Here is a 27,270-nt window from a genome sequence, read left to right on the forward strand (position 1 = left end):
CGCATATTTGTATCGCCGCGTCCATAAAGACCCCGACTATAAATCTATTACATTATTTAACCCGCACAGTGAATGCCGTAAAAAATTAAATTAAAAAACTATGGAAAAATTGCTGTTTTCTGTGAATCCTGACTTTAAAAAAATGTGATAAAAAGTGATCAAAAAGTCGCATCTACTCCAAACTGGTACCGATAGAAACTACAAGTCTTCCCGCAAAAAAAAAGCCCTCATACAACCGCATCGGTGGAACAATAAAAACGTTACGGCTCTTCAAATATGGAGATGCAAGAACAAATAATTTTGAAAAAAAAGCGTTTTTACTGTGTAAAAGTAGAAAAACATACAAAAACTATACAAATTTGTTATCGTTGCAATCATAACAACCCGCTGAATAAAGTTATTGTGTTATTTATACCACACGGTAAACGGCGTAGATTTAGGACGCAAAAAAAGTGGCAAAATGTCAGTTTTTTTTCTATTCCCCCCCAAAAAAAGTTAATCAATAAATAATATGTACCTCAAAATTGTGCTATTAAAAAATACAACTTGTCCCGCAAAAAACAAGACCTTATACAGCTATGTCGATGCAAAAATAAAAAAGTTATAGCTGAAAAATGTAAAAAAATGGCATGGTCATGAAGGTTTAAAATAGGCTGGTCATTAAGGGGTTAAAATGTGTCTGTATTGACTTTTCTAAGCCACGCCTCTTTTTCCAGACACCTTTTTAGGCACAAATTAGGCATAAAGTGTCTAAAATACATAATAAATTTGGCGCCATTTCTGACAAAACTGAATAATTTTTCTTTGTAAATCTCTATTATACCCGGACGTTGTGCGGTTCTACTGAACGGAACCAAAGAAACCCCATTATGGCCGTCTAAGAATGGCCTTATACACTCTCACACATTCTCTTATCCTTCAAACAGTGTCATGAGGTCAGCAAGACTAAATAATATCCACTGGAAAGTTTGTTGTGGTCGCTGTCCACACAGGTGCAGACATGTTTGTGCTGCCTGTGGAAGGAATAGCACATAGCTGACTATCCAGAGACGCCCTAACTGGGCAGGAAACGGGTGAAGAGTTTATAAAGGAGGCGGGGCTTAGATATTGGACTTAGACGAACAGGAGGTGCCTAATAAACAGGTACGGATTGAGCCTCACCGGTATCCATAGTGATGTCACCGGATGATGTCATCGACGGTGTGTGTATGAGGCGGGAGCGGCCGGAGGAGACCGGCGTGGTCGGTAGGTGTGGGAGGAGGTGACATACAACGCTATGGCTGCTCGCCCGCCTACAACAGTGCAGTTTTGGGCTACAGCCTCATATATAGTATTGTTTTTGATTTCAGCCTCTTCATGTAGTTTTTGAGAAATGAGGGCACGTTTCAGGATACATGATGATGAATGTAAAACTTATATCAGCGCTGCTTAGCGGTCTGGATTCTAACTGTTCTCTGTTATCAGCCATTCGGAAGCAGGCAGAGGCTGGGTGCTATGTAATTCAATGAAATTATTGTCAGGTAGTCTAGAATATTGTCTGCCTTCTATGAGAAGTACTTTGTCACGTATCTCCGTTGTCCAGAACCTCCACCAATGTTTATAGACCTATTTGTGGATGATATGAAGCAATATAAGTTTAATTGCCGACAGGACTTGAAGTATAATGCTTGTCTGGGTATCCTCCAGTAACGCTACTTCTATTTCTGTTTGCTCGTGTAGAATGTTTCTATAAAGTCTGCACTCTTTTATATGGAGGAAGTTTTCTGGCGAATTTGAGTTGACCACTTTGTTATGGCGTAGTGTTTAATCTTCATTCTCACCTGGACTTTTGTTAAACATCCTATTTTTCAGGAACAAAGTGAAAATCCTGATGTTAAAGATTTTGTTGCAGCGCCACCTGCTGGTACATTCCACAGTTACATCAGGCTTTAGTGTAAGAGAAAAGGCCGCAGTGGCCACAATTAGGCTATGTTCACACAGGGTGGATACGCTGCGTAAAAGCACAGTGTATCCGCCCAGGGCGCCGTAGAGCATTCCAGCCCAAAAACCGCAACAAATCATGGTGCAGTTTTTTGGCCGGAATGTCCGCTGCGGAAAGCTGCACTAAAAAAAAAAAAGTTTAATACACATGTAGTCATGGCGACACAGCCCGGCCTCCTGGGATGACATTTCATGAAATGTCTCCCCAGGAGGCCGGCCTGGACAAAGAAGCACACTTATGTCTACTCGTCCAGGTCACAGAAAATAATGGGACCAATTGCAGGGGAACGCGGGTGGCTGGAAAGGAAAGAAAGCCAATTAGCGCTGCAGCCGCTGGTAAGCTTTCAGGCTGGTTTTAGCGGTCCGAGGATATGACCGCTGCTTTTTAAAGCCATTTAGGCTTCATTCACACGACTGAAAAAAAAATGGCCATTAAAAAACTGTCAGTTTTTCATGACTATTTTGCATAAGTGTCTTTAAACTTTCATCCATTTCCAGTTTGTCTTTATTTTTAGTGGCCGTTGAAAAAGAAAAAAAAAAATGGATTTCATTTGTCAAGTTCACACGCAAAACGAAAAACGGCTGTAAAATACAGAGCTGTTTTCAAGGGAAAACAGCCTATGGTTTTGAGCCGTTTTTTAAGCATCAAATGTCTTTTGATGCGTTTTTTGGAGCGGTTTTTCTGTTAAAACAATGAAAAACGGCTCGAAGCGACATGCGCTTCTTTATACGGGTTTTTTTTATGTGCCTTTTTTTAAAATGGCTGTGTAAAAAAACGCCCAGTAAAAAGAAGCGCATGTCCCTTCTTGAGCCGTTTTTTTCCCATCGGAAAACAACCCATTGGAGAAAAATGCTGTTTTTCCCATTGAAATCAATCGGCAGATGTTTTGGAGTCGTTCAGTTTCCGTATTTTCAGCCGTCTTTCGGGACGTTTATGGCCCGAAAAACACCTGAACATAAGCAGTGTGAACATACCCTAAGGCCTAATTCACACGAGCATGTTCGGTCCGTGATATACGGTCTGTACGTCAGCCGCGTTTCCCGGACTGAACACACTGCAGGGAGCCGGGCTCCTAGCATCATAGTTATGTACGACGCTAGGAGTCCCTGCCTCTCCGTGGAACTACTGTCCCGTACTGAAAACATGATTACAGTACGGGACAGTTGTCCTGCAGCGAGGCAGGGACTCCTAGCATCGTACATAACTATGATGCTAGGAGCCCGGCTCCCTGCAGTGTGTTCAGTCCCGGAAATGCGGCTGACGTACGGACCGAACATCCAGGTGTTTTGGAGCTGATTTTCAGAGGCTTTTTTTCTCTTGTAATCAGCCTCGTATTTTTCAGCTTGAGTGTATGTGCACGCACAAAATCAAAAACGTCTGAAAATACGGAGCTGTTTTCAAGGGAAAACCGCTCCTGATTTTCAGCCTTTTTTTATTTTTTATATAGCAACTTGCATTTTTCATGGCCGTTTTTCAATAGCTTCAATGAAAAACAGCTCAAGAAGTGACATGCACTTTTTCACGGCCGTTTTTTTACGTGGCCGTTTTCCAAAACGGCCGCGTAGAAAAGCACCCCGTCAGAACAGAATGCAATTTTTCCAATTCAAATCAATGGGCAGATGTTTGGAGGCGTTCTGCTCCCAATTTTTCAGGACGTTTACGGCCAGAAAACGGCTGAAAACACTGTGTGAACATACCCTTAACATGAACATGGCCTTAGGGTATGCTCACACTGCTTATATTCAGCTGTTTTTCGGGCTGTAAACACACCGAAAAAAGGCTGAAAATACGTGGGCTGAACGCCTCAACATCTGCCCATTGATTTCAATGGGAAAAACGGCGTTCTGTTCCCACGGGACCTTTTTTTACGTGGCAGTTTTTAAAAACGGCGCGTAAATAAACGCCCTGTAAAAAAGTGCATGTCACTTCTTCAGCTGGTTTTGGAGCCGTTTGTTATTGACTCAATAGTAAAACCGCTCCAAAAACGGTCATAGAAAAACGCAAGTTGCTTAAAAAAACGACTGAAAATCACGCTGTTTTCGCTTGAAAATCAGGGTCTGTTTTCGCTTGAAAACAGCTCCGTATTTACAGCCGTTTTTTGTTAAGCGTGTGAACATAGCCTAAGGGTATGTTCACACGCAAACTCAAAAACGTCTGAAAATAAGGAGCTGTTTTCAAGGGAAAACAGCTCCTGATTTTCAGATGTTTTTTAAGCCACTCGCGTTTTTCGCTGCATTTTTTACAGCCGGATTTGGAGCTGTTTTTCAATACACTATGAAAAACGGCAACAAAAACGTCCCAAGAAGTAGCTGCGCTTCTTTTTCGCGGCCATTATTCAAAACGGCCTGTCGGAACAGAACGCCGTCAGGGGGTATACAGAAATAACCACAGTACGAGGTGGGAATTGAGAGCAAAAAGTTGAAAGTAACGGTACCATTGTAATTGGTGGAAGCCATGTAATTCCTGCAACTGAAGCAAAGTTAGAAAGGACCCTTCCCGAAACACATCTCCCACCGTCCTCACTCCCTGCCCCTGCCAATACTGAGGATGTTAGAGCAGGATTATGCCTCAAAGGTATATCTGGAAGGGTGTGCCTAAAATGTAGCACTGTCTTGGAAGCCTGCCAAACCATCAATGCCACCCTATGCAGAGGAAGAACCTGAGTAGATCGGGTATATTGAGGGTATTCTATGTAACTAATTAGGTTATTACCAGCCACCAGGGATGCCATCATGTGAGTTGAGTCCAAGGAAGGCACATCCAAAAACCAGTCCCGCTATCCCTGCAATTGGCCCGCCAGGTAATCTAGGTAGAGATCTGACAAAGCCCTTCCACCATCTACTTTGGGACACTGGGGGGGGTCTCCAATTTGAGTTTAGATCTGGAAGAGCCCCATACAAACTTAATTATTAAGGAATTCAAGGAGCGAAAATAAGACTGGGGAACCGAAACCGGCATATGCTGCAATAGGTACAAACATTTGGGCTGAATGACCATCTTAATAAGGTTAATGTGGCCTGCCACTGACCACGGCAATTTAGACCACAATTTTAATTTAGTTTCTACATGGGTTAAAAGAGGAGCTAAAGAAGTGGCCTTCGCTTCAGTATGATCAAGAACCATAACTACTCCCAAATATGTAAATTTAGTAACCACAGCCAAGCCACATTGTGAAACCAAGGGGTCCAGTGTCGGATGAAGGGCCGTATACATTATAGCAGATTTCTGCCAATTAACCCGCAACCCAGAAAATTGTGAAAGTATCTAACAGGCGGACAGCATTTGTAATACATTTTTGTCTGTAACACAGAAGGTTTTACCAGAGAAACGCAACGCCATATTTATTGCTCAGATTCCGCAGTCTTTAGAAATATCCCACATGTGGCCCTAGTGTGCTAATGGACCGAAACACAGGCCTCACAAGCAGAATATTATATATTTTTAGATTATATTTTAGGCACCATGTCAGGTTTGAAGAGGTGTTGTGGTGCCAAAACAGTGGAACCCTCCCAAAAGTGACATTTTGGAAACTATACCCCTCAAGGAATTTATCTAGGGGTATAATTTAGCATTTTGACCAAACAGGTATTTTATTATATTTATTGGAGTTGGTCTGTGAAAATGAAAATCTACTTTTTTTTCTTCTGAAAAAACATAGAAATTTGTAATACTTACAAGGAATAAAGAAAATGCACCCCAACGTTTGTAAAGAATCTTTTCCCCGATTATGGAAATACCCCATGTGGTTATAAGCTGCTATTTGGACCCACAGCAGGGCTCAGAAGGGAAGGAGCACCATTTGGATTTTAGAGCGCAGATTTTGCTGGATTGGTTTTCCGTTCCATGGCGCGTTTGCAATGCACTGCAGGGACCATAACCGTGGAAGCATCCCAAAAGTGACCCCATTTGGGAAATTACACTGGGAACCGTGCAGTAAGGTCTTATTCACACGAACGTGTTATACGTCCGCGCTACTCGCGTGATTTTCACGCGCGTCGCACAGACCTATGTAAGTGAATGGGGCCGTTCAGACTGTCAGTGATTTTCACGCAACCTATGTGCACTGCGAAAAACTCACAACATGTCCTATACTTGCCTGTGTTTCGCGCAGCTTGCACCCATTGAAGTCAATGGGTGCGTGCAAATCTCGCTCGGCACACGGAAGCACTTCCGGGTGCCGCGCGTGATAAGCGCAACAGTAGTAAAATAAATTTATGAAAACAGAAGCACCTTGTGATTTTCTGTTTGTAAACATAAAAACAGTGTCCTAATGATGCCGGCTGCGCGAAAATCACGCAGCCACTCACCATATACTGATGCAACACGGACCTTTTGCGCGCGCAAAACACAGCGTTTTTTGCGTGTGCAAAACTCACACGTCAGTGTGAATAAGGCCTAACTGTACATCCTCGTGCGCTAAGACACTGGCCACCAGGATGTACAGTTGTGTCGTGGTGCACCTAGGGGTTAAGTTCTAATAGTCGAGCGCGAAAAATACTATATACTTAAAAACATTAGTATTGCAGTGTATGGGACCAGTAAACTAATGATCGCATGTTTATGGCCCCTAGAGGGACTTAAAAAAAACTTTTCCCCTTTTACGCTCTACAGCACCCTATGGAGGCAAGGGGGATTGATGCGCCCCAACTGAAAAATATATTTTCTGATGTTCGTTAGTACACTGGGTGGCATGGAATACAACTGTTTTGTAAAAAAAATCTGTTTCAAGAATATATATTGACGATCGCGCTACACTTTTGTGGAGGAAGGCACTTAAAGAGGCTCTGTCATCACATTATAAGTGTCCTATCTCCTACATAAGGAGATGGGCGCTGTAATGTAGGTGACAGTAATGCTTTTTATTTAAAAAAACGATCTTTTTTCACAACGTTAGGAGCGATTTAAGTTTATGCTAATGAGCTTTCTTAATGCCCAAGTGGGCGTACTTTTACTTTCGACCAAGTGGGCGTTGTACAGAGGAGTGCATGACGCTGACCAATCGGCATCATGCACTCCTCTCCATTCATTTACACTGCACTAGCGATATAGTTATATCACTATGTGCAGCCTCATACACAAGCCCTAACATTACTACAGTGTCCTGATAATGAATACACATGACCATCCAGCCTGGACGTCATGTGTACTCAGAATCATGACACTTCTGAATCTTTCTTTGTGAGATTCCGGCAAGTGAAACCAAATCTCGTTTAGCTCCGAGATCTCGCGAGATTTCGTATCCGTTGCTGGAATCTCACAAAAAAGAGTCAGAAGTGTCAGGATTCTGAGTACACATGACGTCTAGGCTGGATTTCATGTGTATTCATTATCAGGACACTGTAGTAATGTTAGGGCTTGTGTATGAGGCTGCACATAGCGATATAACTATATCGCTAGTGCAGTGTAAATGAATGGAGAGGAGTGCATGATGCCGATTGGTCAGCGTCATGCACTCCTCTGTACAACGCCCACTTGGTCGAAAGTAAAAGTACGCCCACTTGGGCATTAAGAAAACTCATTAGCATAAACTTAAATCGCTCCTAACTTTGTGAAAAAAGATCGTTTTTTAAAATAAAAAGCATTACTGTCACCTACATTACAGCGCCCATCTCCTTATATAGGAGACAGGGCACTTATAATGTGGTGACAGATCCTCTTTATCAATGTCCTTGCAATCCCTATATAAGGTCAACTACCCACCAATGTTGTCTTCCCTTAAGAGAGACCTAGAAAAATGGGACTCGCCGTTTCTGTCATGGACTGGCCGCATACATTGTGTCAAAATGGTCACTTTACCGAGATTGTTATATTTATTTCGAACACTACCTATCCCAGTTCCTAAACAGGATATTGACTCTTTTCAAAAATCAATCTTTAGGTTTATATGGCGCTATAAACGTCCACATATCTCACGGTCTGTCATGTATCTACACAAAACGAAGGATGGATTCTCTGTGCCTCATTTATTTAAAGAGGCTCTGTCACCTCATTATAAGTGCCCTATCTCCTATATAAGGAGATCGGCGCTATAATGTAGGTGACAGTAATTCTTTTTATTTAGAAAAACTATCTATTTTAAACCACTTTATGAACCATTTTTAGCTTTATGCTAATGAGTTTCTTAATGCCTAAGTGGGCGTGTTTTACTTTAGACCAAGTGGGCGTTGTACAGAGGTGTATGACGCTGACCAATCAGCGTCATACACTTCTCTCCATTCATTTACACTGCACTAGCGATATAGTTATATCGTTATGTGCAGACACAAACACTAACATTACCGTAGTATCCTGATAATGAATATACATCACTACCAGCCTGGACGTGATGTTTATTCAGAATCCTGACACTTCTGAATCTTTTCTGTGAGATTCCAGCAAGGCAAGCGTAATCTCGTTTGAAATGACAGGTTACCTCGTAATCTCGCGAGATTACGCTTGCCTTGCTGGAATCTCACAGAAAAGATTCAGAAGTGTCAGGATTCTGAATACACATGACGTCCTGGCTGGAGGTAATGTATATTCATTATCCGGACACTGCAGTAGTGTAAGGGTATGTTCACACGTAGTCAACAAAAACGTCTGAAAATCCAGAGCTGTTTTCAAGGGAAAACAGACCCTGCTTTTCAGACGTTTTTTTACCAACTCGCATTTTTCGCGGCGTTTTTCGCGCCATTTTCGCGGCGTTTTTTACGTCCGTTTTTGGAGCTGTTTTTCATTGGAGTCTATGAGAAAACAGCTCCAAAAACGTCCAAAGAAGTGTCCTGCACTTCTTTTGACGAGGCTGTATTTTTACGCGTCGTCGTTTGACAGCTGTCAAACGACGACGCGTAAATAACAGGTCGTCTGCACAGTACGTCGGCAAACCCATTCAAATGAATGGGCAGATGTTTGCCGACGTATTGGAGCCCTATTTTCAGACGTAAAACGAGGCATAATACGCCTCGTATACGTCTGAAATTTGGCCGTGTGAACATACCCTTAGTGTGTGCGTATGTAGCTGCACCTAGTGATATAACTATATCGCTAGTGCAGTGTAAATGAATGGGGAGAAGTGTATGACGCTGATTGGTCAGCGTCATACACTCCTCTGTACAACGTCCACTTGGTCTAACGTAAAAACACGCCCACTTGGGCATTGAGAAACTCATTAGCATAAAGTTAAAAATCGCTCATAAAGTGTTTTAAAATAGATCGTTTTTCTAAATAGCATTACTGTCACCTACATTACAGTGCCGATCTCCTTATATAGGAGATAGGGCACTTATAATGTGGTGACAGAGCCTCTTTAAATAATATACCCTTCTGGATATCGTTTGACTTCCTGGGTAAAGTCCTGATTTATTGTTTGCAAACCGCTTATTGTATATCCAAATTATGTTGTAATTCAATAAATTATTTTGAAACTAGAAAATATCAGACACTGTGGGGGAAAAAAAAATATTAATTGATGGTTTTAGAGAACACAACACTTTGGAATAATAGAAAATATACCGAATTATACAAATTAAAAGTTTGTTGACTGAAGTCCATTTGGGATCACAAAAAATAAGTCCGGTTTGGGGTAATAAGGGAATGAATAATTTGGACTATGCTCTCCCGAGTACTGTAGAGTTTGTTTCTTTGAGTAAGGCGGGATTCACACGACCGGGTCGTTCCCGAGCCCGAGTGTCGGCCGGTAAAATCGGCCATTTTGCCCGGCCGGTTTGCATTAAGTTTTGCATCCGTGCCGGGCCGGGCAGATCCGGACAGTGACATCAGCGGCAACTCTTGAAGGGGAATCCCCATGTGTTCGGGGATTCCGCTTCAGGAGTTTCCCCTGATGTCACTGCCCAGATATGGACAGAGACATCAAGAGCTCTGTCCAGGAGCGGAAAACACGGGGATTCCGCTCCTTCAAGGAGCTAAAGTGCGGCTAGCACATAGCAGAGCGGGGAGATACCTCCCCGCTCTGCTATAGTGGCGTCGCTGCAGTAGTAGCAGCAGCCGCGGCAGCTGCTAGCGGCGCCATCGAAGGTGTCGCCGGGCCAGGGTGCTTTTAAAACAAGCAGGAGAAGGGAGCCAGCGCAGCGCTCCCTTCCACCTGCTGTACACCCTGGCCCTGCCACACAGTGTACAGCGATGCCATTCGTCAGAATGGCATCAACTCCTCCTCCTCACATGCACTCTGCGCTGTGAGGAGGAGATAGAGCGCAAGCGCCGGAAAACCCGGCCATCACTCGGGACACATCCCGGTGATGGCCGTGTAATACCCGGCCCCATAGACTTCTATGGGAGCCGGGCGGCCGGGTACCCGGGCGAAGATAGAGCATGTCCTATTTTTTGACGGCCGGTTTTCCCGGCCGTCAAAAAATCGGTCGTGTGAATAGCCCCATTAGGGGTCTATTATTCCTAATGCAGCCGGGTGCCGGCCGATTTATGAACGGCCGGCACCCGGCCGGGAAACCCTGCCGTGTGAATGAGGCCTAAAGCAAGTTATAGGGAAACCAGCGAGTACTCTTAAAATGGAGTGGGAAAATCTCAAATTATTTATTTTGTCGGTGAAGTTTTTTTTTCTCAAGTTTTATAAAGGCTTATTATACGAGCAATTGAACGGGGAGAAAAGATGTAACACAAAATGGACTAGAGAGGGATTAAGAGGCATGGAATGATTTCTAGCAAGTTCACCTACTAATGCTCCAAATAAAGTCACTATATAAACAGATTGTTAGGCCCAGTTCACACAGTTTTTTGACGCGGAAACTGCGTCGGAAAACATGCCAAAACTTCTGAAATTGCATCCCATTGATTTCAATGGGAGGCGGAGGCGTCTTTTCCTGCGAGCAGGAAAAAAAGCGACATGCCCTATCTTTGGGTGCTTACGTCTCTGACCTCCCATTGACATCAATGGGAGGCAGAGAAAGTGAGTTTCGCTGTGTTTTTTCCCTTGGCGCTCAATGGGCGCGAGCGAAAAACGTGGCAAAACTCTTTGAACAGGGCCATACACTTCTAAAAGGTTAGTTGTAACAGATAGTTTAGCTGCTTGTCTGAGATGTAGTAGTGATGAAGTGGATTTGGTGCATATGGGCTGGAGATGCCCGAGGTTAATACGATATTGTGGAGTGATGCATTGAATTGGTGGAAGAATGGTTGGGTTTGCTTAAAGAGGCTCTGTCACAAGATTCTGAAATCCCTATCTCCTATTGCATGTGATCGGCGCTGCAATGTAGATAACGGTAACGTTTTTTGTTTTGTTTTTTAAAACGTTCATTTTTGGCCAAGTTATGAGCTATTATATATATATATATATATATATATATATATATATATATATATATATATACACAAATGAGGTTTGAAATGGACAACTGGGCATTTTTTTTTCGTTATGTCCAACTGGGCGTGTATTGTGTTTTTAACTCAACGTGTTTACGTGTATGATGCTGACCAGTCAGCATCATACACTCATCTCCATTGATTTACACAGCAGCGATATGCAGCCACATAAACAGAGATTAATCAAGTGTCCTGATAATGAATACACATGATCATCCAGCCTGGACGTCATGTGTATTCAGAATCCTGACACTTCTGACTCTTTTCTGTGAGATTTGCAGCAAGGGAAACGAAATCTCGTTTACCTCCGTAATCTCGCGAGGTTACACGCGGCTTGCTGGAAATCTCAAAGAAAAGAGTCAGAAGTGTCAGGATTCTGAATACACATGACGTCCAGGCTGGATGATCATGTGTATTCATTATCAGGACACTTGATTAACGTTAATCTCTGTTTATGTGGCTGCACATCGCTGCTGTGTAAATCAATGGAGATGAGTGTATGACGCTGACTGGTCACTGATTGGTCAGCGTCATACACGTAAACACGCCCAGTTAAAAACACAATACACGCCCAGTTGGACGTAAAGAAAAAAACACGCCCAGTTGTCCATTTCAAAGCTTCTTTGTGTATGTATGTATGTATGTATGTATGTATATATATATATATATATATAAATAAATTAGCTCATAACTTGGCCAAAAATGAACGTTTAAAAAAAAAAAAGTTACTGTTATCTACATTGCAGCGCCGATCACATGCAATAGGAGATAGGGATTTCAGAATCTGGTGACAGAGCCTCTTTAAGGAGAATATGAGGCTAGAGAGAATATTTGCCAATCTTGGGGTAAAAAAAAAGAAAGATCTCTTCACAAGTAGATTAAAATGTATGTGTAGGGAAGCCAACTCTTTTTAAAAGTGTTTTATTTTTTATTAAAGATTGTATTGTTCCTTGACATATTTTTTCAAAATAAAAATGCACACGAAGGTGTTTTTGCGGCCGCAATTCCCCCGAAAATCCACGGGAGAATTGCGGCCCCCTTCATTTCTATGGGGCCATGCACACGACCGTAGTTTTTACGGGCTGTGTTCTGCGGTCCGAGCTCATTGAAAATAATGGCCGCGGCCATGTGCATGTCCCGCGATTTGCGGGCGGATCGCGGCTGACCCGAAAATCACGGCCGTGCACATGGCTACGGTCGTGTGCATGAGGCCTAAAATTACAACTTGTCCCGCAAATAAACAAGCCCACATACTCTAGAAAGGCAGGGAAGCAAAAACGAAAAATAGTCTGGTCCTGAAGGGGATATCTCATGTCCAAATGGAGGCAGAGCTGCATAGGGCTTCTATTGACTTTGTTTGCTGGCCAACTAGATATTAACCTTTTTTTTTATGTCTCGGCAACTTGTATGGACCTCATTTATTTACAGATAAGAGATCTATATAAAATATATATATATATATACTACAGTAGTGACTGGCACACTCATGTCAGGCTTGTTCACCCTCCTTCCCTATTGGCACACCCGCCCTCTTATCACACTGATTTCCTTTAAATTGAACTGCGTTCGTCCAGCTTGGTCTTCAGCATGTTTTGAGCAGAGACATCTGGTATAAATATCTGTCCTGCCAGATTGTACAGGTATGTGAAACTGCTTTTCATGACCAGCTCTCGTGAGCTATTTACAAGGAGACCACGTGCGAGTCTAAGACCAGTAACCTAACTGGGCAGTATTCCAGGAAAGACGGTGGAAATTGCTGCAAGAGGCAATTCTAACCTGGTATGTCGGACGCTTGTAGAGCGTTATTTAGGACAAATGTCAGTACGTGCCGTTGTAGCTCGATTACACAATCCACTGTATTCGATGCGTTGTAGACTTCATTCACATGAGCATACTTCATGCCTCTTACTGTATTTGGACGGTCCAGAATATGGAGCTAATGGTAGTCAGTGCAGCTATTGTTGATATTTTAAAACCCCGTAAAGGGATCCTGTCACAGACTTTATGTGGCCCTCTCAGTGGCCTGTCGCTCGTGTCTCATTTAAAATAACTTGCATTAAATGTTGCACCGCGATACGAGCCCTGGAAGAAAGAAGCTAGCTTGGACCTCATGACTCCTATGAATGGCCTTATTGCTATAAGTAAACACAAAAAAGGCCATACTTACTAGGTGGGTGGGTGGGTGGAAACCTGTTCCCAGCAGGACGCATACAGGTCAAAAAATGCTGCAGAAGGAGGTACATTAAATAGTGATAGCCCCTCCCACTAGTCTTGAGGGGAGTGGCGAACTAAGTGCTCAAAGGTGTGCGATAAATGAGTGTCAGTGTAGTGCTAGGGTGTGAATGTATGGTAAAAAAGAAATGTGTATGTATGGAAGTGTCAGAACTGTGTAATAATGTAATAAAAATAAATAAATGTGATGAATAGGGGTCAGTGCTGTGAATAGTACAGGGGGTGTCAGTACTATGTGTAATACGTGGAGGGATAATGTGCTGGTCGTCAGGCATAGCATATCTTGCCGAATAACAGCCTATTTGTAACGCCGCTACTGTTAGCTAAAGCGGGCTGCTCTGCATACCAAACGCCAACACATCATGCCCTCCCAGCATATAAGACCTGGCTGCGTCCTGAAAAAAAGTAGTATACATAGTAAAAAATATATCCATGAAACATGGGGTATTAGTTGTTATTTTGGCCAAAATACGCAAAGCTCGCAACCCAACGTCAAGGGTCCCCAGTGCCTTGCGAGTCCCTAACTAGAACTTTTCGTTCCTAATTTAAAAACAAGCAGAAAAAATGGGACATAACATCAAAACCACAAAAAAAGGACATACTTACTAGGTAGGTGGGTGGTTGAAAACCTGTTCCCAGCAGGACGCAAACAGGTCAAAAAATGCTCGCAAGGCACTGGGGACCCTTGACGTTGGGTTGCGAGCTTTGCGTATTTTGGCCAAAATAACAACTAATACCCCATGTTTCATGGATATATTTTTTACTATGTATACTACTTTTTTTCAGGACACAGCCAGGTCTTATATGCTGGGAGGGCATGATGTGCTGGCGTTTGGTTTGGCATGCAGAGCAGCCCGCTTTAGCTAACCGTAGCGGCGTTACAAATAGGCTGTTATTCGGCAAGATATGCTATGCCTGACGACCAGCACATTATCCCTCGACGTATTACACATAGTACTGACACCCCATGTACTATTCACAGCACTGACCCCTATTCATCACACAGTTCTGACACTTTCATACATACACATTTCTTTTTTACCATATATTCACACCCTAGCACTACACTAACACTGACACTCCTTTATCGCACACCTTTGAGCACTTAGTCCGCCACTCCCCTCAAGACTAGTGGGAGTGGCTATCACTATTTAATGCACCTCCTTCTGCAGCATCTTTTGACCTGTCTGCGTCCTGCTGGGAACGGGTTTTCACCCACCCACCTACCTAGTAAGTATGGCCTTTTTTGTGGTTTTGATATCCATGTCCCATTTTTTCTGATTGCTATAAGTAAGTGACCTCTGAGCAAAGCATCTGTCAGACAATCATGTTTTTCTACTAAAATAGTTCAGTCTATAATAGAAAAGAATAACACGCATATATAACAAAAGGCTGAAGTATTGCAGTTGTCTTTGTTAGTAGATTTTTTTTTTTTTTTTTTACATGGTGGAGGGGTTGTGTGGGTATTGCCTTCTTGGATGTTGCAAGACATTAAATAAAGAAATGGGATTATTTGCTTTACTTTGGGGAAAAAAGTATCTGGTTCCCTCTTATCTGAGGTACAGCCCATTCTCATTCCATCTTATTATTATTGCTGAATAATCCATTTTAACTCCTTAATGACGCAGCCAATTTCTTTTTATTTTCTCCTCCCCGCATTCCAAATGCTATGCATAACTTATTTTTTATTTTATTTTTCTTTCATGGACATAGCCGTATGAGTTTTTTTTATTTTTATTTTTTATTTTTCATGGTGCTATTTAATGTACCATATGATGTACTGGGGAAAAAAAATGATTTGTAATGTGAAATTGGCAAAAAACTGATAGCTCCCTTGATTTTTGGGTTTCGTGTTGACGTCTATCATCTTGCGCTAAAAACGCCATGTTCACTTTATATAAATTTGGTATCGTCCTAAACGTTTCCACCCGTAGAATAGCTTTGTTTTGGCACTTCTATAAAGAAAAAAAATACTTGTTAAAAAAAAGTTTTGTGTCGCCACATTCTGAGCACCCTAATTTATTTATTTTTTTTTTTTCTGTCAAATTAGCAATGTGATTGCTTGTTTTTTGCAGGGTGTGTTGTAGTTATTGGTACCATTTTGGGATACATGCGACTTTTTGTTAATTTTTCTACGCGTTTACCGTGCGGGTTAAATGACATGGGCTGCTAAAAGGGTCCATCCCCTCTTTCTATTGCCTTTAAATTAGTGATTGACTGCGGCATCAGCCTTTGATTCCGCTTGTTGCAGTGAGGTGTCTGCTATATTACACAGCCGACACCCATTAAGTATGGAGCGCGCTCAGCCTGTGAGCCCGCACCATATTGCCTCTTAACGACATACCACGTAGATGTACGTGGTATGTTGTTGAGAAGTTCATAATGCATAGAGACACCGTGCAGGAGAGCTTTTACAACAGCTAGTAGTTAGGCCAGGTTCAGACGAACGTGTGCGTTTTGCACGTGCAAAATACGCTGCGTTTTGCGCGCGCAAAAGGCACTTGTCAGCGCCGTGTGCCCTGTTCATATGGATGCGCGGTTGCGTGCTTTTCGCGCAGCCGCCATCATTAAGACACTCCGTTTGGATGTTTGTAAACAGAAAAGCATGTGTTGCTTTTCTGTTTACATTCATTCTTTTACTGCTGTTGTGCGAATAACGCTTGTCCCACGGAAGTGCTTCCGTGGGGCATGTGTGATTTTCACGCACCCGTTGACTTCAATGGGTGCGTGATGCGCGAACAACGCAGAAATATAGAACATGTCGCGAGTTTTACACAGCTGACTCACGCTGCGCAAAACTCACGGATAGTCTGCACTGCCCCATAGATTTGCATAGGTCCGTGCGACCCGCGTGAAAACCATGCGGGCTGCATGGACGCAAATCATGTTCATGTGATTCCGCCCTTAGAATGAGACCTTCTTTGTCTTTTTAGTGTAGCAGCAGATTAGAAAATTGGACAACTACGCACTGCAGCAGTTTCTAACATTTTCTCCTATCTGGCTGGGGTTTCGTTAAGGCCTCATTTACACGAGCGTGATATACGTGCGTGCTTTTCACGCGTGTTGTACGCACCTATATTACTCTATGGGGCAGTGCAGACAATGCGTGAATTTTGCGCAGCGCGAGTGTGGCGTAAAACTCACGACATGTTCTATAATCGTGCCTTTTTCGCGCATCACGCACCCATTGAAGTCAATGGGTGCGTGAAAACCACGCATGACACACGGACGTTCCTGCGTTGCATGCGCGAAAATCACGCATCACTTGTTATGTCCATGAAAAAGAGTTTATAAAGCTGGACAAAGCAAACAAACCAGGAAGTGCTTGCGTTTTGACTGCGAGTGGGCAAGGCTATTGACTTGAGACAGAACTTGGCTTCCACTGACATTTGCTGCCATGCCGCGTGGGATTGACGTGGAGCGCCTCATCGCCCTGGTCCAGGGCCATCATGCGATTTGGGACACAGGCGCGGAGGCGTACCACGACCGCACGGTCAAGGAGGACGCCTGGGAGGAGGTCGCGAGGGAGCTTTTTGGCCAGGAGTGGGAGAGTGGCCGAACCCGGGACCGCAGTCGGTTGGGTGAGTACCATGCTTTTTCTGTCAATGCACTGTCATCCCTATTGAAGAACTGGGACCCTGTATGTGTCTTCCGCGCATTTGCCCAATGACCTTTTGTGGCGCAGGCGCATCACCGTGTACCACGTCATTGGCAGGGGAGGGCCCCTCATTTTAGTGAGAGGTCAGAGTTCTTATGGCGTTATATTTGTTTTTACTCAAACAGTCCAAGACATCAAAACACGGTGGCGGAGCTGCCGGGACCAATTCCGCCGTGAAATGGGGGAAAAGGGACCCAGCGGAGATGGCGGCTCGCGTAAGCGCCCTTACATGTACACCAAACAGTTGATGTTCCTGAAGGACATAATGGCGATGCGCACGTAAGAGATTCTGCAATTGCATGTGTCTAATGTGTGTTCGCCCCATGTCCTGTTTGCCATCGTGTTGTTGTGGGCATCGTTCTATATTCTGTTCTTACGTAATTTTCCCATTATAGAACCACCGACAATTTGGAGGATACGACAGAGGAGACGGACATCGGAGAGTCTCTGCCGGAACCTTCTGCTGCCCCTTAGCCCCGAGCCGACACCCCTGCACGTCGCCTCTCCGGCTGAGGAGCGCCCCGTGCGTGCCCCCACTCGCCGGCGCCGTGCTCAACAGGCCTCCGCTGCTGGCCAAGTCGATACCCGGGGCCTCGAATATCTCAGGCGAGCCGCAGATGAGGACGGGAACGACTCCTTTGGGCGCAGCATCGTTCCCCCTACTCCGGCTGGTCCCCATGGATCGCATGGCCCGTCTGCAAGCGTCGATCGTAACGTTGATCGACGCCTCCACACCGCCCCACAATCCCAACCATTGCTTCACGGCCATTGAGCAGTGGCGCGGATTAGCCATGCCGGACACCACGCCGCAGACGCCGGCCACATACCATCCAGCCCCCCAGATGCCACGTCCGCATCCCTATATGCGCCCTATGGCTCCCCACTTCCCTGCCCCAACGTACCACGGGCAACATCAGCACCACTATGCTGGCGAGGAACAACCTCCACAGCTCCAGGTCCAGCATAGTGGTGCTGAAATGCCGGCGTATTCGTCCCCGGGCCACCACTACCAACACCTGTGAGTGTGTTGGTGGCGTGATATTTGGGCGGCCAATTTAATTTTGATGCAGGGATGGCAACTCGTCGTCTTATGTATTATGTATATTACACCATGTTGGTGTTTGTTTATACGATATGTTTGTGTTTTCCTGACCACCATGTTTCCGTTGTGTGCATTCCAAACACATTAAAAACATGGATGTTGATTGTTTCTATTGCGTGTTGTTTTTAATTGATACCCCTCAACACAATGTTTGACCCACATTTCCTTTGGCTATACCCTCTCACACTTCTGGCCTTTGGGCCCAATGCATACACACGTGATATGAGGTTTTAGTTAATCTCTCGGGGTTTGACATGGTTTGCAAGAGGTGCGAACGTTTAGGTGCTGTCATGGTCCCCGAAGCAAACTAAGTACACTTGCAATTGGACTTGCCTATCTTTAGGCCGCACATCATTCTATCTCCAGAAAGAATATTGCCAAATGTCAAAAGTCCTGGTCAAACCCCGACAGATGTAAGCTCGCAACCCGCGTCAAGGGTCCTCATGTTTTGCGAGTCCCTAACCCAACACGAACCCCAAAAACTTCTAAAAACCCAGGCCACATGTGACGTGTGTAGTGAAGCCTCCAATCAACAGACAACCCTTCAAAGGTCATCACGCCCCCACGGTGCGGCTCCTGATGGGCACTCGAAATATGCCGCCAAAGTATCCCGCACTCGAAGGCCGGAAGAGAGAGATCGGCCGAGAGGAATAACCGGGACAGTGTGGCTGGTGCCTGCATGTGTTAGGATATATTCTGCATCAAAGGTAGCATCATTAATGCGGCAGAAGTTATGCAGAACGACACACGCTTGTATAACACGTGTCACATTCTGCATGGACAATTGCATTGTCAGAAAGACACGCCACCTGTTCGACATAATGCCAAAGGCACATTCCACACATCGTCGAGCTCGGCCTAGGCGGAGATTGAACATGCGCCGACGGTCATCCAAGCCCCTTCTCGCAAAAGGACGCATGACTTGCCTTGTCAGGGCAAACCCCTCATCCGCCACGATGACATACGGGATTGGGGGTCCGCTGGAGCCCGGGAGGATGGAAGGTTCCGGCACCGCCAGTCGATTATTCACGAGTCGCTTCCCCATTCTTGATGAACGGAATATGCGGGCATCTGCCGAGCTTCCATACGAGCCGATGTCAACAATAGTGAAACAATAATTCGTGTCCGCCAAGGCTAACAATAACATAGAAAAATACTGCTTGTAGTTATAGTATTGCGAGCCACTGCGTGGGGGCTTTCTCACACGAATGTGTTTGCCGTCTAGGGCACCAATGCAATTTGGAAAATCACTTGCTCTTAAGAAATCCCTCTGAAATACTTAGCCACTGTTCTGTCGTGGGCTGAGGCATGACCGTGGTCTTTAACCTCTGCCACAACACGACACAGGTGGATGTGACAATGAACGAAATGGTGGTCACTCCCAAAAGAAATTCAAAATGTAAGGAATGATAACTATTGCCTGTGGCCAGAAATCTAGAAAACAAAGAGAAAAAGAAAGCCACAACACATGTTCGGGGGGGGGGGGGCTGGTAAAGCAGACAGCGTCATTGACTAAGTAATAGCAGCTGCACACATACCTCAAGGTCACAAGCAGATGTTCCTCGGGCGAAATGCAGCGTCTCATGTTGGTATTCTTGTAGGTGAGACCAGAGTGAATCTGCTCAAGCAGAAGGTCAAATGTGGCCACAGATATTCGGCAGAAGACTCGAAATTTTTCAGGATGCCGTCGTAAGTCCTCATACAGGCTATGGAAATGGCCTTTCATCGTACGTTGGGCCACAAGTGGATGAACCCAAATGCGACATCTTACAGGCGTCTGGTGCTGCAGCATGGGTCGACGCTCCCCAAAACGACGTGAGATCATCCAGGCAAGAAGCACACGTGCCAGCGACTGAGAAGGCATAATTGTGCTGTGCAAAGTCGATTCCAACCTCAATGGAGAAACACACACTGGGGTTTCTGCAGAGGCGGAAATAAGGTGCAAAACCGGCTTCTCCCAGCAAGCAGGGGTTGGACCAGCTGGCCTATTTGTAGGCTGGCCTTGGATTAATTCCCTCGTCTGTTTTTACGCGCGATGCAAACGCTAGTCTTGCGCGCGTTTTTAAAACGCAACAACGCTGCGTATACGCAGTGCAAACGCAATGCCAACGCGCGCAATACGCTGCGTTTTTTCCGCGTGCAAAACGCACACGCTCGTGTAAATGAGGCCTAATCCTGATGTTTCTGGTCCTAGAGTAAAATGTCATGGACCTTTATTCACATGAGTGTCCGATTTGCCTAAAATAATAGGACAATTTTCGTCCATTTGAAAGTACTTGTGGTTTCTGTGTGTCATTTTGTTTTTTATTGTCCGTTTTTCTCCTCTGCAAGCACTCCCTGGTTTCACTTTATATGTTTGCTTTTATTTATTTTTTTTCCTGCAATTTTTTAGCAAACTATCTGGTAACAGACCGCACACGGCTGTCATTTGTGTGCTGTTGTTTTTTTTTTGTTTTTTTTTTCTTCTTGTTTAACGCACCTAACACCGAGCGAGTCTGGTCTGCAAAAATGAACCAAAATAGGGCATGGGGTGAGTTTACCGCAACACACACGCTCTGGGGAAAAACCAGAAACAGATGAGTGAATAGACCCGTTAAATTGCATGGGTCAGTGTGCTGCAACAGAATTACATGACTTGGGGTGTGTTTATCTGTTGTATCCGCATCAGTTTTTTTTTGTCTCGTGATTTAAACTGATGCAAAAATGTATCCGTTGCCATCAGGCTTTTTCAACTTTTTTTTTTTTTTTCTACAAAACCATCAGTTGTTGTTAGTTGTGATCAGATTTTACCACAATGGCCCACCAAAAAGGTAGTCTAGGGTCAGAAATATATGATTATTTTATCAGAGTGGTGCATAGCTTTTGATTGGATACATAATAGATTAGATACTTGTGTACCATGTCAGGGCTCTCCTTCTCTGCTCTGGCCCCAGCGCTACACTGAAGTCTGACACACACATCGTAATGTCACGTGTGTCCTATTCAGTGCAGCGCCAAGGCCGGCACCAAGAGAGCGAGCCCAGAAGGCAGCTGCTGTCCACTCAGATCACATCTTCGACGCAGCCTTGTGTGCCTGCAAAGACGCCAAACACTAGCCCTAACTTCAGGGAGTAGCTAGTTTTTGGCGCCTTTACAGCTACCCAATAGCACCCCGCATCTCCTACTCACACCACACCGGGATTGCTGTTGTTTCTATTCACACAACAGGATTCGGGTGTCGGCCGTTAAAAGCGGCCGTCTAGGTCAGTTTTCAACAGCCGTTTTGTATCCTTTCCGTTTTTGCCACATTTTTAAAAACAGATGAATTTCATGTGTAGATAATGCCGCCGTGCCCTCTGTAGGGAATGCCGCCGCACTCACTGTTTATAGCACTTCCCCTGTACTGTAGATAGCACCGCTGAATCCCTGGCCACAGCATTACCGACGCTGTGGCCGGGGATTCCCTCCAGGAGGAGTCCCTGACGTCAATGTCCATATATGGACAGTGAACTCGGCCATTTTCCTCTAGGAGCGGAATCCCAGGCCAGATAATCGGCAACGGGGATTACGCTCAATCAGTACCCACTGACATCACTGTCCATATATGGACAGTGATGTCAAGGGCTTCCCCGAGCACTGCGCTTAAAGTAGCGCTGTGCCTGGGGAATCCTTGGTGAGCGGAGGAGCTACCTCTGCTCCTCTGCTGTGAACTAACTCTGAAGCAGGGACTTGATGGTTCCCTCCTTCAGTATTAGTTACATTTTTGATAGCAGGACGTACGGAACGGTTGGAAGGTAGACATAGACTACGTTTGGAGCGGAGCACCCCGCAATGCTATGACTGGGGATTCTGCTCACATCCACCTTCCCGCTGGGTGCTGCCGGAAGGTGCATGCAGCAGCACCTGGGGTTCATACGGCTACAATGTACTAAGATAGTATACGGCGTTGGACCTTCCTAGCAGCTAGACCCAGAAACGCTGCAGGTAACGTTTTTGGGTCTGGCACCGTACGTTGCCACAACTGATGTCCCCTGTGCCAGAACAGATCCCATAGAAAGCTATGGGATCCGTTCTAGCCTCTGGCTTTTCTTCAACACGCCGAATGTAAACTGAAGCGGACGCTCTCTCTCGTGCGTGCGCGGAATTGCGTATTTTTCGGATCACAGCGTGTCAATTCCTGCTGTGGAAAGTGGACTGAATTGTTTTTCGGAGATGTCACCATCTCCCAGCATTGTCAAAAACGCAGCATTTTCTGCAGTCAAAAACACAGGGGATAGTGCGTGTGTTTTTTTGTTTTTTTTGTTTGTTTTTTCCCGCAGCAGAATGTCTGCTACTTTCAACGGAATTGCTGCAGAAATTTTCTGCAGCAATTCAGTTACGTGTGGACAAGCCCTAAAAGGAACACACACAAGACCAGGTAAGCGCTGCGCTTACACAGACATTGACAGACATGATGAGAGGCTGCTGTAGGTAGAAATACTTTATACTCCTCAGTACAATACTATTCCCCTATTTCCAGAATGTGGTCACATGACTGTTGCCATGTTTAGACCATCCAGTTATCCTATGGATGTATTACTATGGACTAGTATGTGATCTATACTATTTTCTACAGACAGAGGCTATCACAATGTTATAAGCAGTGGTCGCAGTACATATTGTCCAGCAGGGTAAAAAAATACTACTCTTTGCATTTTTTTATTTTTTTTTCTCCAAGCTGATGTACGTAATTCAAACGAATAATACGTAGGCATTTGTGGTGTTAAAAACTCGCTATTTATGCAGGGAAACATTTACTATAACTTCTAACAATGCTTCCGTGCATAAATAGAGAAATTAGGTAATGCTAAGCCTGTTTTACAACAGGTGACATTATAGTGATGGGAGAGAGCACTGCTGCTATACTCCCTCACCAACCAGTGCAAAGAACAGCATCTCCAACGCACACGAAACACTACCAGTTATTTACCGTCATTAGCTTGAGAAGAAAAAGCATTGTACACTCTGGATACTATGCACACGGCTTATACAGTTAGTGTAATTGTATAGATAACATAGGAGCCTGGTTATAGGGACATTATAACGTGATTGTGGAGGTTTAGGGGCCTAAAACTTCCTGATGGGTTCCTTTTAAAATGCACATTGCTTATGCTATATAATAACAAGATCTGTAAAGGTATCTTGGCTTAAAATAATATAAAGTCCTTCATGAAAGAGAATAACCTCTTTATATTCTATATTTGCATGTTGTTATTTCCTTTATGCAGATGTGCAATGAAAGGGCAGCATAGCTGACTAAGGGTGGCAGCTCTCCTGCTCAGCTGCACGTTGTTGTAGCGCTGCGGCACTCCTCAGTACAGGGTTAAATCTCATGCGCAGAAATATGCATGAGACTGTTAAAAGAAGCACTCCGTCATATTTATTTTTTTATTTGCACATATCCTGCTAACTCGCCAGCAATGTCATTTGTTTCCTCCCAGCTCTGTTGCACCGATACATTTTGAACCCTTCCGTTATGGGCAGCTGTGTCATGTGATCTTAGTCTGACCACCAGAATAGACCATGCTCTTGTGTAGACAGGTCACTCTCCCCTGTGAAGGTGACTTCCTGTGAACTACAGGATTACATCATCACCAATCAAATCCCTCATGGCAGGTCTGAGACTTACCCCCCAGCTCCCCCTCCTTGCTCCTCTGTATGTCCCCATACATATAGTGCTAGTAAAGAGATCATTTCTGGCCTATCTTAGAGATACCAGGAGTGCAGTGATATAATAGGTATAAGACTTACATCGGCTGTCTGTACCATCTGTGTGTGTGTACTTTGTACAGAAAGTGCAGTGTATTTATGAGATGCTGCTCCTCACTGCCTCCTTTGTAAAAACCAACAGAGAAATCTATCACAACAGGGGAGAGGCTGTAGCTGCGTCACATAGGATGCATTGAGACTGCAGTTTTTAGACAGAAGCTCTGTATCTGATCTATCACTTGCTGCGCTTAAGACTCAGAGCAAGTGCAGTGTGATGAGACTCTGCCCCATCTGCCTCTGCAAAGCCAGAGGTATGCTGGGAAATGTAGGCTGCATAAGGGGAACCATATTAGAGGGGAAGAAGGAACCAAGATGGCAGATAAGCCATAATTGGCACATTAAAGGGGTTGTCCATGACTAGACAACTCATGACCTATCCACCAGATAGCTCATCAGTATATGATCGGTGTGGGTTCGTCACCCGGACTCCGCACCGATCAGCTGCCTCCGGGCGCCAGATGTTTTGAACGGTATGCAGTAGTTGGAGCCGGAAACAGTTGGCTCCGGTCACGGAATAGCAGCCAGGCAGCAGTATTTCAGCTCTGCTTCTATTCAAGTAAATCGGAGCAGAGTTGCAGTTATGCAAAACGGCCGCTATGCAGCGTACCGAGCCATCTGATTCCGGCTCCAACCACTGCATACTGTTCAAAACATCCGATGCAGCCGGAGCAGCTCATCGGTCTGGGTGTCTGACCCGCACCGATCATCTACTGATGACATATCCTGTGGATAGGTCATCAGTTGTCCGGTCGTGGACAACCCTCTTAAATAAAACAGGCATACACGAGTCTCCACATTATTCTTTAATATTAGCCTATGCTGCACTATTTAGGCAAAATAAAATTTTCTGGTGTGCTTATTTAAAGTGTAAAACTATTTGCACATGCATCTGACATCTGTGCAGGCGTAATTGCGACCTCTGGTTTGAAGAAAGGTATGTGAGTAGGATTTCGAATACGTGTATATTAGAAAACTGTATGATTTTTCTATTCTGCAAATAAATACATGAAACAAAGGCTGGACAACCCCCTTTAAAACGGATAGCACATGGATGAGAAATACGCTTGTGTGAATAAGGCCTGGGTTATTCTGCATAGTAGTGTATATATATATTTATTTTTTTCAGGGTCTGAAAACCTGATTGACCACCTTTTTTGGAGACTTATGGCAGCCTTTAGTTTAGTTTATTTAGAACAATTTCAAACCAATTGCAAGGTTTTTAAAGAGCACTTTTCACTAGCCCAGACGTGCAGCTGAGAGCACCATCTTATAGGCGCTGCTGCACAGAACATGGGCACTTCTAATTAGTTGTGTAGTGTCTGCCATTCTGGAGATATCGGAGCTGTTATTATTGGCGCCCAATGTGTAAATTAGCCCCTGTACTGTCAGTGGGGCGTTCCTGGACATGGAAAGGGCAGGGGGGGGGGGGCATCATAGTTAGAGCCCTGACACTGTCCAATCAGCTGCAGAGAGTGTCAGAGCACAGATCACACCGCAGAAGCAGCTCTGACTCAGCTGATTGGACAGTGTCCGAGCACTGACTATCACGCCCCCTACCATTTCCATGTCAAGGAACACCCCACTGACCGTATAGGAGCCAATTTACATATTGGGCGCCAATAATAACGGCACCGATATCTCCAGAATTGCAGAGACTACACAAGTAATTCAAAGTGCCCCAGGGTCTGTGCGGCAGCGCCAATAAGATGGTGCACTCTGCTGCACAAGTCCGGGGTAGTGACAAAAAGACAGGATTGTTAACTAAGTGACCTCTGTGGTTGTTGCATACGTACAATTGTTAAACCCACCGAGCTTCATAGATAGTTTTTATATAATGTTTTCTTTGTGGCCAGCTAGCTCAAACATTAGTGTATTTCGAGGATTGGCGTCCTGTTTCTTTATTATGATGCCCCAAACTGACATTCTCCCGCTTTTCTATAAATTTTAAAATTGTTGGTGTCTAATTTGTATGCCCTTGTATACCAAGGATATTTAAAAAAAAAATCCTGGGGCCTCCCCAACAAGAATTTGGTGATGCCTTTGCCTTGCCATTGAAGTTCCTGCCAAAATTAAACTGTAACTTTCAATGGTGTCCTCTTAATAAATTTGTGTGTTAAACTGTCTGACAGGCAAAATGTCCAATGGCCACTATAAGCAGACATATATTTGTGCTAAAGTTTGTGCCATTTTCACTTTGTTTAAAGAGGCTCTGTCACCAGATTTTGCAACCCCTATCTCCTATTGCAGCAGATAGGTGCTGCAATGGAGAGAAGAGTAACGTTTGTTTTTTTTTAAAAACGAGCATTTTTGGCCAAGTTCTGACCATTTTTATATTTATGTAAATGAGGCTTTCTAAAGTACAACTGGGCGTGTATTGTGTTCGTTACATCGGGGTGTTTTTACTTCTTTTACTAGCTGGGCGTTGTGTATAGAAGTATCAGCCACTTCTCTTCACAACGCCCAGCTTCTGGCAGTGCAAAGACACACAGCGTGTTCTCGAGAGATCACGCTGTGTCGTCACTCACTTCCTGCCTCAGGTCCTGCATCGTCTCGGACGAGCGAGGACACATCGGCACCAGAGGCTACAGTTGATTCTGCAGCAGCATCGGCGTTTGCAGGTAAGTAGCTACATCGACTTACCTGCAAACGCTGATGCTGCTGCAGAATCAAATGTAGCCTCTGGTGCCGATGTGTCCTCGCTGGTCCGACACGATGCAGGACCTGGGGCAGGAAGTGAGTGACGACACAGCGTGATCTCTCGAGAACACGCTGTGTCTGTGCACTGCCAGAAGCTGGGCGTTGTGAAGAGAAGTGGCTGATACTTCTATACACAACGCCCAGCTAGTAAAAGAAGTAAAAACACCCCGATGTAACGAACACAATACACGCCCAGTTGTACTTTAGAAAGCCTCATTTACATAAATATAAAAATGGTCAGAACTTGGCCAAAAATGCTCGTTTTAAAAAAAAACACAAAAAAAACGTTACTCTTCTCTCCATTGCAGCGCCGATCTGCTGCAATAGGAGATTGGGGTTGCAAAATCTTGTGACAGAGCCTCTTTAATTAGTCAATCCGGCCTAAACTACTTTTCTTGTCACTTTCCATATGTGGTGAGTGATGAGAAATGTTGCGAACTGTACCGAACATTTTTGGCATGTCACTATTTGCCCTATTGCTACAGTTTACGGCAAAAATTG

General features: G+C 44.5%; 1 protein-coding gene across 3 annotated transcripts in view; it reads left to right on the forward strand.

Moving 5' to 3' along the window:
- Positions 1-1,043: 1,043 nt before the first annotated feature.
- The window catches only part of LIMK2 (LIM domain kinase 2), a 64,392-nt gene continuing 38,165 nt past the window's right edge, over positions 1,044-27,270 (forward strand). Inside the window, exon 1 of one of the 3 annotated variants that reach the window (XM_075831504.1) lies at positions 1,044-1,143. Coding sequence is in view for 1 of the 3 variants with exons in the window: in XM_075831496.1 (XP_075687611.1) it covers positions 1,176-1,245 (70 nt within the window). In the remaining 2 variants the exon portion in view is untranslated. The other 2 variants (XM_075831496.1, XM_075831509.1) reach the window with 2 other exon arrangements.

The sequence above is a fragment of the Rhinoderma darwinii genome, chromosome 1 (genome assembly GCF_050947455.1).
Source record: "Rhinoderma darwinii isolate aRhiDar2 chromosome 1, aRhiDar2.hap1, whole genome shotgun sequence".
In the NCBI taxonomy this organism is placed as follows: domain Eukaryota; kingdom Metazoa; phylum Chordata; class Amphibia; order Anura; family Rhinodermatidae; genus Rhinoderma; species Rhinoderma darwinii.